The 11,417-nt window shown below is 45.5% G+C and overlaps 1 protein-coding gene across 1 annotated transcript in view; it reads left to right on the top strand.

Moving 5' to 3' along the window:
• Positions 1–8,631: 8,631 nt before the first annotated feature.
• LOC124121514 (receptor-type tyrosine-protein phosphatase epsilon-like) overlaps positions 8,632–11,417 on the top strand; it is a 36,186-nt gene continuing 33,400 nt past the window's right edge. The window contains exon 1 of the mRNA XM_048400604.1: positions 8,632–8,804. Within this exon, the coding sequence (XP_048256561.1) occupies positions 8,744–8,804 (61 nt within the window). The 5' untranslated portion in view covers positions 8,632–8,743. The remainder of the gene's footprint in view (positions 8,805–11,417) is intronic.

The following is an 11,417-nucleotide window of genomic DNA, read 5'->3' as shown; positions in this document are numbered from 1 at the left end:
CCGCCAACACGCGTTCGACGGGCCAAACCACTATAGGTCAACACTGCTAGCTTATTGCTACTCGCCAGCACATATAGGACAGGTGGGACAGATGTTGTAGCCGAATAACGTTAGTCTGTTATCACTGCGATGCTGTTCAACTGCAAATTATGTCGCATGTTCAACCATTTCAATGGGAGGGTACTCTAAATTATTAAACAAGTGAAGAAGCTCCATAAAATATTTGCTCTTGTAAGAGTCCTGAGAGACTTGATTGCTCGTTTCAAAATCTTGAAATGTTTAATGCCAGGCCGTAGAAATTTTCCAGGAACGACCGACCGTAAGACCGACTAAACAAAGGAATGAACGGACGAAAGAATGAACGAATGAATGAACCAGTGCTATGTGCAGCAACATTCATTCTCTCATACACTCACTAATTACTTTAACAAGAGACCAATCTAACTAAAGTAACCTCCCACAGAAGTAACTTACACTTTGTTTAAAACAAAAAAGGCTAGGTTATGTGGAGGCTCATGATGGAATGTACCTGGAATGTGTTAAGACAATCTAGTTTCACATATTGAAGTTTATTGGTGTCACAAAAGTCTTTACCATATTTCATTACCTGTGATAAAAGTTGCACTTGTTGTGAGGTCAATACTTACACAAACCAAGGGGCCTGTATCTGACCCTTAAACATTATTGGCAAAACCCTTTCCATATTCTTCAGAACCAATCAGAGTCGATTGTACGATTACGACTATATCGTGAGTAGGTGTTTATGAATCACTATCATTTAGTGATGATACCAGGTATTTGTGAAAAGGTGAGCGTATTCTGCAACACCGATGACATCTGTCACAAACACATGCAAAGGCTTGTTCAATTGAAAATACACGGGACGTTATGGTATAACTAAAACTGGACATATTTTTTGTCAATGATGCGTTACAATTTTTTGTCACTGATGCGTTAAAGTTGTTTGTATATATTTGTTTCAGGTTTATAGAGGGTTGTGATCGATAATCCAGATACCGGATTGCGAATATATGTATAATAACGTTACATTACACCCGACACAGAGGGGGAAGCTGTCGTTTGCTTTGGTAACATTCTTTTCATCGACTCTGTGTCTGACTTCCTTTCAAGCGGACGAGATATAGTATAATAGTATTTAATTGCCATAGACCTCGAAACTAGGCCAAATAGATGTTATGTTTGAAAGCTATTACAAGTTGACGGATGACAAAGTAGACACAATCTATCGATGACAGTATTACAGTATTAAAGAAGTTGTTATCAATCAATTGTGTCGACATTATCAAATAAATGTTTTATGGTTCTGTTCCAACAAATTAAATTTTAAACCTGCTTTCGCCAACATGGAAGTACAGGCTGCAACAGACGTGCCTGTCTGCGCAGGTCTGTGTGTGTTTGGGGAGATGATGACAAGCAACAGACGTGCCTGTCTGCGCAGGTCTGTGTGTGTTTGGGGAGATGATGACAAGCAACAGACGTGCCTGTCTGCGCAGGTCTGTGTGTGTTTGGGGAGATGATGACAAGCAACAGACGTGCCTGTCTGCGCAGGTCTGTGTGTGTTTGGGGAGATGATGACAAGCAACAGACGTGCCTGTCTGCGCAGGTCTGTGTGTGTTTGGGGAGATGATGACAAGCAACAGACGTGCCTGTCTGCGCAGGTCTGTGTGTGTTTGGGGAGATGATGACAAGCAACAGACGTGCCTGTCTGCGCAGGTCTGTGTGTGTTTGGGGAGATGATGACAAGCAACAGACGTGCCTGTCTGCGCAGGTCTGTGTGTGTTTGGGGAGATGATGACAAGCAACAGACGTGCCTGTCTGCGCAGGTCTGTGTGTGTTTGGGGAGATGATGACAAGCAACAGACGTGCCTGTCTGCGCAGGTCTGTGTGTGTTTGGGGAGATGATGACAAGCAACAGACGTGCCTGTCTGCGCAGGTCTGTGTGTGTTTGGGGAGATGATGACAAGCAACAGACGTGCCTGTCTGCGCAGGTCTGTGTGTGTTTGGGGAGATGATGACAAGCAACAGACGTGCCTGTCTGCGCAGGTCTGTGTGTGTTTGGGGAGATGATGACAAGCAACAGACGTGCCTGTCTGCGCAGGTCTGTGTGTGTTTGGGGAGATGATGACAAGCAACAGACGTGCCTGTCTGCGCAGGTCTGTGTGTGTTTGGGGAGATGATGACAAGCAACAGACGTGCCTGTCTGCGCAGGTCTGTGTGTGTTTGGGGAGATGATGACAAGCAACAGACGTGCCTGTCTGAGCAGGTCTGTGTGTGTTAGGGGAGATGATGACAAGCAACAGACGTGCCTGTCTGAGCAGGTCTGTGTGTGTTAGGGGAGTTGACTACAAGATGTAGGCTGGTCGAGTGCAGTTCAGACAAAAAGAGAAACACAGTAGGAGGATTTTTAGTCACTGATGGCTGATTTTGATCTGTTAACTTTGCCATGATTCTACATTTTTTCTAAAATGTTTGATCTCCAAACAAAGCACATACTCACTCGCTGTAAATGTTTCAGGTTTCATCAAGTTCTCATTTCCTTGAGTTCAATGTTAAAACCTGCACATGGAATGCGATACTGCATGATTATTAATACACAGCTTGAAAACAGTAGTTTTGTTTTAATTTCCGCAAACATGATCTCGAGAATGCTGTAATAGTCTATAAGGGGCATCAATCATATCGAATGGTTGATATTCACAGTTTTATATTATATATATCCTAAAACTACAACACGGAACTTTTAAATTTAGTCCCATCGAAACACTAGTCAGCCTGCCACCGTTGTAATATAGTAGCAGTGCCCAGGAGTATGACGGTACAAGGTATTTCCATGTACACCCAGGAGTGTGACGGTACATGGTATTTCCATGTACACCCAGGAGTGTGACGGTACATGGTATTTCCATGTACACCCAGGAGTGTGACGGTACAAGGTATTTCCATGTACACCCAGGAGTGTGACGGTACATGGTATTTCCATGTACACCCAGGAGTGTGACGGTACAAGGTATTTCCATGTACACCCAGGAGTGTGACGGTACATGGTATTTCCATGTACACCCAGGAGTGTGACGGTACAAGGTATTTCCATGTACACCCAGGAGTGTGACGGTACATGGTATTTCCATGTACACCCAGGAGTGTGACGGTACAAGGTATTTCCATGTACACCCAGGAGTGTGACGGTACATGGTATTTCCACGTACACCCAGGAGTGTGACGGTACAAGGTATTTCCATGTACACCCTGGAGTATAAAGGTACCAGGTATTTCCTTGCACACCCAGGAGTGTGACGGTACAAGGTATTTCCATGTACACCCAGGAGTGTGACGGTACAAGGTATTTCCACGTAAACCCAGGAGTATGAAGGTACAAGGTATTTCCATGTACACCCAGGAGTAAAATGGTACAAGGTATTTCTATGTTCAACCAGGAGTGTGACGGTACAAGGTATTTTCATGTATACCCAGGAGTGTGACGGTACAAGGTATTTTCATATATACCCAGGAGTGTGACGGTACAAGGTATTTCCTTGTACACCCAGGAGTATGACGGTACAAGGTATTCCCATGTACACCAAGGAGTATGACGGTACAAGGTATTTCCATATACACCCGGGAGTGTGACGGTACAAGGTATTCTCATGTACAACCAGGAGTGTGACGGTACAAGGTATTTTCCATGTATACCCAGGAGTGTGACGGTACGAGGTATTTCCATGTACACCCAGGATTATGACGGTACAAGGCATTTCCATGTACACCCAGGAGTATGACGGTACAAGGTATGTCCATGTACACCCGGGAGTGTGACGGTACAAGGTATTCCCATGTACACCCAGGAGTATGACGGTACGAGGTATTTCCTTGCACACCCAGGAGTGTGACGGTACAAGGTATTTCCATGTACACCCAGGAGTGTGACGGTACAAGGTATTTCCACGTAAACCCAGGAGTATGAAGGTACAAGGTATTTCCATGTACACCCAGGAGTAAAATGGTACAAGGTATTTCTATGTTCAACCAGGAGTGTGACGGTACAAGGTATTTTCATGTATACCCAGGAGTGTGACGGTACAAGGTATTTCCATGTACACCCAGGAGTATGACGGTACAAGGTATTCCCATGTACACCAAGGAGTATGACGGTACAAGGTATTTCCATATACACCCAGGAGTGTGACGGTACAAGGTATGTCCATGTACACCCGGGAGTGTGACGGTACAAGGTATTCCCATGTACACCCAGGAGTATGACGGTACAAGGTATTTCCATGTACACCCGGGAGTGTGACGGTACAAGGTATTTCCATGTACACCCAGGAGAGTGACGGTACAAGGTATTTCCATGTAGAACGAGGAGTGTGACGGTACAAGGTATATCCATGTAAACCCAGGAGTATAAAGGTACGAGGTATTTCCATGTACACCCAGGAGTGTGACGGTACAAGGTAATATCTATTTACACCTAGGAGTGTGACGGTACAAGGTATTTCCATGTACACCCAGGAGTAGAATAGTACAAGGTATTTCTATGTAAACCCAGGCGTGTGACGGTACCAGGTATTTCCATGTATACCCAGGAGTGTGACTGTACAAGGTATTTCCAAGTAAACCCAGGAGTATAAAGGTACGAGGTATTTCCTTGCACACCCAGGAATGTGACTGTACAAGGTATTTCCTTGCACACCCAAGAGTGTGACGGTGCAAAGTATTTCCATGTACACCCAGGAGTTTGCAGGTACAAGGTATTTCCTTGCACACCCAAGAGTGTGACTGTACAAGGTATTCCCATGTACATGAAGGAGTATGACGGTACAAGGTATTTCCTTGCACACCTAGGAGTGTGACGGTACAAGGTATTTCCATGTACATCAAGGAGTATGACGGTACAAGGTATTTCCATGTACACCCAGGAGTGTGACGGTACAAGGTATTTCCTTGCACACCCAGGAGTGTGACGGTACAAGGTATTTCCATGTACACCCAGGAGTGTGAGGGTACAAGATATTTCCATGTACACCCGGGAGTGTGACGGTACAAGGTATTTCCATGTACACCCAGGAGTGTGACAGTACAAGGTATTTCCTTGTAACCCCAGGAGTATAAAGGTACAAGGTATTTCCATGTACACCCAGGAGTGTGACTGTACAAGGTATTTCCATGTACACCAAGGAGTGTGACGGTACAAGGTATTTCCATGTAGACCCAGGAGTGTGACGGTACAAGGTATTTCCATGTACACCGAGGAGTATAAAGGTACGAGGTATTTCCATGTACACCCAGGAGTGTGACGGTACAAGGTATTTCCATGTACACCCTGGAGAATAAAGGTACGAGGTCTTTCCTTGCACACCCAGGAGGGTGACGGTACAAGGTATTTCCATGTACACCCAGGAGTGTGACGGTACAAGGTATTTCCACGTAAACCCAGGAGTATGAAGGTACAAGGTATTTCCATGTACACCCAGGAGTAGAATGGTACAAAGTATTTCCATGTTCAACCAGGAGTGTGACGGTACAAGGTATTTTCATGTATACCGAGGAGTGTGACGGTACAAGGTATTTTCATGTATACCCAGGAGTGTGACGGTACGAGGTATTTCCATGTACACCCTGGAGTATGACGGTACAAGGCATTTCCATGTACACCCAGGAGTATGACGGTACAAGGTATTCCCATGTTCACCAAGGAGTATGACGGTACAAGGTATTTCCATATACACCCGGGAGTGTGACGGTACAAGGTATTCTCATGTACAACCAGGAGTGTGACGGTACAAGGTATTTTCCATGTATACCCAGGAGTGTGACGGTACGAGGTATTTCCATGTACACCCAGGAGTATGACGGTACAAGGCATTTCCATGTACACCCAGGAGTATGACGGTACAAGGTATGTTCATGTACACCCGGGAGTGTGACGGTACAAAGTATTCCCATGTACACCCAGGAGTATGACGGTACAAGGTATTTCCATGTACACCCGGGAGTGTGACGGTACAAGGTATTTCCATGTACACCCAGGAGAGTGACGGTACAAGGTATTTCCATGTAGACCGAGGAGTGTGACGGTACAAGGTATATCCATGTAAACCCAGGAGTATAAAGGTACGAGGTATTTCCATGTACACCCAGGAGTGTGACGGTACAAGGTAATATCTATTTACACCCAGGAGTGTGACGGTACAAGGTATTTCCATGTACACCCGGGAGTAGAATAGTACAAGGTATTTCTATGTAAACCCAGGCGTGTGACGGTACCAGGTATTTCCATGTACACCCAGGAGTGTGACGGTACAAGGTATTTCCAAGTAAACCCAGGAGTATAAATGTACGAGGTATTTCCTTGCACACCCAGGAGTGTGACGGTACAAGGTAATATCTATTTACACCCAGGAGTGTGACGGCACAAGGTATTTCCATGTACACCCAGGAGTAGAATAGTACAAGGTATTTCTATGTAAACCCAAGCGTGTGACGGTACCAGGTATTTCCATGTAAACGCAGGAGTATGACAGTACAAGGTATTTCCATGTACATGCAGGAGTGTGACGGTACAAGGTATTTCCATGTATACCCAGGAGTGTGACGGTACAAGGTATTTCCTTGCATACCCAGGAGTGTGACGGTACAAGGTATTTCCATGTACACCCAGGAGTATGCAGGTACAAGGTATTTCCTTGCACACCCAGGAGTGTGACTGTAGAAGGTATTTCCTTGCACACCCAGGAGTGTGACGGTACGAGGTATTTCCATTTACATCAAGGAGTATAACGGTACAAGGTATTTCCATGTACACCCAGGAGTGTGACGGTGCGAGGTATTTCCTTGCACACCCGGGAGTGTGACGGTACAAGGTATTTCCATGTACACCCTGGAGTGTGATAGTACAAGGTATTTCCATGTAAACCCAGGAGTGTGACGGTACAAGGTATTTCCATGTAGACGCAGGAGTGTGACGGTACAAGGTATTTCCATGTAAATCCAGGAGTATAAACGTACGAGGTATTTCCATGTACACCCAGGAGTGTGAGGGTACAAGGTATTTCCATGTACACCCAGGAGTGTGACGGTACGAGGTATTTCCATGTACACCCAAGAGTATGACGGTACGAGGTATTTCCATGTACACCCAGGAGTGTGACGGTACAAGGTATTTCCATGTACACCCAGGAGTGTGACGGTACAAGGTATTTCCATGTACACCCAGGAGCGTGACGGTACAAGGTATTTCCATGTACACACAGGGGTGCGACGTTGCGAGGTATTTCCATGTACACCCAGGAGTGTGATGGTACAAGGTATTTCCATGTACACACAGGGGTTGTGACGGTACAAGGTATTTCCATGTACACACAGGGGTGTGACGGTACGAGGTATTTCCATGTACACACAGGGGTGTGACGGTACAAGGTATTTCCATGTACACACAGGGGTGTGACGGTACAAGGTATTTCCATGTACACACAGGGGTGTGACGGTACAAGGTATTTCCATGTACACACAGGGGTTGTGACGGTACGAGGTATTTCCATGTACACACAGGGGTGTGACGGTAGAAGGTATTTCCATGTACACCCAGGAGTATGACAGTACAAGGTATTTCAATGTTTCGAAAGAGATGTGACGGTACAAGGTATTTGCATGTACACACAGGTTTGTGACGGTACAAGGTATTTTCATTAAACATAGGGGTGTGACGGTACAAGGTATTTCCATGTTTCCCCAGAGGTGTGACGGTACAAGGTATTTCCATGCTCACGCTCGAGTTTGGTGAATGTACTGCGAGTTTTGTCTGCTCTCTTCCTCGGTCTAATTGTTGGGATATCATGTTATTTTCGGAAACTTTGTTCAGTGTATCAATTTGCAAATTAAGCCATTATCTGACGTCGTTGTTGTTGACATCGTTATCAAGAGAATACACCTCACGTCAAGTGTGTAGAGAAACCTAGATCACTGTAGACAGCCCAAACTTTCAGCAAAACCAGTGAACAATTACAAAAGGCTTAACTCTCAAAACGGGACAAACACATGTGCACGCAAGCAGGCACAGACGCGCGCGCGCACACCCACATATAGCCTGGCGTTGATCATTGCTCATAATCCACAATGGACTGTCTGGTAAACACCCGACCTTTTACAGACCGCCGCCATATGCAGCGTTAGGCAAGTGATAAACACGCTTTTCAAATAAACATTGTTTGAGTGGAGGATGCTATCAGTAGAGCAGGACATATTTACCTTTTCGGCTTTTTCTACTTATGGAATCTGTTTCGGTAAATATTCTCTGACGTTGACGTTCTGAATTTCTCTGAGGCTACCGACCATGATGTACATGTGTCTGTTTGTACTAGTCCAGTATTATGGTACTACCCCACTGAGGTACCATGCCCCATTTTATCATGGATACCTCACTCAGACACAATATACAGACATCGAGCCGACCAGTAGAGTTGTATCCCCTCAATGCCGAGCACAAGTCAGGGTAACAGCAAGAACTATTTTGTCATGTCTTTCGGTATGACGCACCCGAGCGTCGAACCCCCGACCTTCCGCTCTCTGGGCAGGCGCTCTATCCACCAGATCACGGAGGTGGTCACGGACAGTTTTATGTGACGCGTTAACTAAACCTGAAACTAAAACTAAAACCTTGCATTGAAAGACTGTATGAGCTCATTTATAACCGGGAAGTGAGATATGTCTTTGTTTCACAGGGAGTATGGTGGCTGTGCTGCGGATTTTCTCCGCTCTGTCCTTCTGTCGGATTGTTGGCGCAACAGGTAAAGACCTTTCAACAACTTTGTAAGCATAATCAGTGTATAAGAATGAAAAATAATGTCGCTATGTAACGAGTGATCAGTTCACGTTAACATGTAGGTGGGTATTTTTGAGAGTCTCCATGTTGATGTATGTAGCTGCATGTAATTGCTAATCAAGGAGATATTGCTACACTCGAGTATCTGTAAATATGTTCTTATGTTTGTATGGTGTGTTTTTTGAGAGGTATGGACATGACATACCTACCCGCAGGCGTAGACTTTAGAGCTGAGACGGGTCCAGGACGGACGTCTCACACGTACTAGGTCCCTGTCTTCACCATGTCCATCTGTGACATTCCTACCAGTGTAGTCTTGTCATGTATTCGGCCGTGTCCGTCTGTGACATTCCTACCAGTGTAGTCTTGTCATGTATTCGGCCATGTCCGTCTGTGACATTCCTACCAGTGTAGTCTTGTCATGTATTCGGCCACGTCCGTCTGTGACATTCCTACCAGTGTAGTCTTGTCATGTATTCGGCCATGTCCGTCTGTGACATTCCTACCAGTGTAGTCTTGTCATGTATTCGGCCATGTCCATCTGTGACATTCCTACCAGTGTAGTCTTGTCATGTATTCGGCCATGTCCGTCTGTGACATTCCTACCAGTGTAGTCTTGTCATGTATTCGGCCATGTCCGTCTGTGACATTCCTACCAGTGTAGTCTTGTCATGTATTCGGCCATGTCCGTCTGTGACATTCCTACCAGTGTAGTCTTGTCATGTATTCGGCCATGTCCGTCTGTGACATTCCTACCAGTGTAGTCTTGTCATGTATTCGTCCATGTCCGTCTGTGACATTCCTACCAGTGTAGTCTTGTCATGTATTCGGCCAGGTCCGTCTGTGACATTCCTACCAGTGTAGTCTTGTCATGTATTCGGCCATGTCCGTCTGTGACATTCCTACCAGTGTAGTCTTGTCATGTATTCGGCCGTGTCCGTCTGTGACATTCCTACCAGTGTAGTCTTGTCATGTTTTCGGCCATGTCCGTCTGTGACATTCCTACCAGTGTAGTCTTGTCATGTATTCGGCCACGTCCGTCTGTGACATTCCTACCAGTGTAGTCTTGTCATGTATTCGGCCATGTCCGTCTGTGACATTCCTACCAGTGTAGTCTTGTCATGTATTCGGCCATGTCCATCTGTGACATTCCTACCAGTGTAGTCTTGTCATGTATTCGGCCATGTCCGTCTGTGACATTCCTACCAGTGTAGTCTTGTCATGTATTCGTCCATGTCCGTCTGTGACATTCCTACCAGTGTAGTCTTGTCATGTATTCGGCCATGTCCGTCTGTGACATTCCTACCAGTGTAGTCTTGTCATGTATTCGGCCATGTCCGTCTGTGACATTCCTACCAGTGTAGTCTTGTCATGTATTCGTCCATGTCCGTCTGTGACATTCCTACCAGTGTAGTCTTGTCATGTATTCGGCCAGGTCCGTCTGTGACATTCCTACCAGTGTAGTCTTGTCATGTATTCGGCCATGTCCGTCTGTGACATTCCTACCAGTGTAGTCTTGTCATGTATTCGGCCGTGTCCGTCTGTGACATTCCTACCAGTGTAGTCTTGTCATGTATTCGGCCATGTCCGTCTGTGACATTCCTACCAGTGTAGTCTTGTCATGTATTCGGCCACGTCCGTCTGTGACATTCCTACCAGTGTAGTCTTGTCATGTATTCGGCCATGTCCGTCTGTGACATTCCTACCAGTGTAGTCTTGTCATGTATTCGTCCATGTCCGTCTGTGACATTCCTACCAGTGTAGTCTTGTCATGTATTCGTCCATGTCCGTCTGTGACATTCCTACCAGTGTAGTCTTGTCATGTATTCGGCCATGTCCATCTGTGACATTCCTACCAGTGTAGTCTTGTCATGTATTCGGCCACGTCCGTCTGTGACATTCCTACCAGTGTAGTCTTGTCATGTATTCGGCCACGTCCGTCTGTGACATTCCTACCAGTGTAGTCTTGTCATGTATTCGGCCATGTCCGTCTGTGACATTCCTACCAGTGTAGTCTTGTCATGTATTCGGCCAGGTCCGTCTGTGACATTCCTACCAGTGTAGTCTTGTCATGTATTCCACCATGTCCGTCTGTGACATTCCTACCAGTGTAGTCTTGTCATGTATTCGGCCGTGTCTTTCATTTGTGAGAGACAGGAAATTGGAACTGTGATTTGAGCTAGACTTAGACTGTGCATAATGTGTCGCTGACTAATCGAACTGTAATCGGAATATGTTTGTGACCAGGATCCAGATTGTGTCCGATTGGAGGAGTTTCTGTATCACGTTGAGTATTCACCTATTTTGCGTTGCCGCATATATGCTAGGAAAATTAAAAAAAATACGAACTTGTTGCTGATGGTGTGTATTTAAATATTGAGAAGTCAAATATAAACTAACAACTTTTTCTATTATACTGCTGTATGGATGCCAGACTTAGGGCACTGACCAGCCTGACTGTAAACCTCTGACCGTCGTTATCCTCACATCCGACGGGCCTGTCAACCTCATGAGCGTGAACGATTCTACTCTCTGTAAAGGCGAAGGACGAGTTCCAATTCTATTACCATCTTCAAAT

The sequence above is a fragment of the Haliotis rufescens genome, unplaced genomic scaffold (genome assembly GCF_023055435.1).
Source record: "Haliotis rufescens isolate VD_foot unplaced genomic scaffold, xgHalRufe1.0.p SCAF_2, whole genome shotgun sequence".
Classification (NCBI taxonomy): domain Eukaryota; kingdom Metazoa; phylum Mollusca; class Gastropoda; order Lepetellida; family Haliotidae; genus Haliotis; species Haliotis rufescens.
Note: the sequence above shows the minus strand (reverse complement) of the source record. Positions and strands in the feature narration are given on the sequence as shown.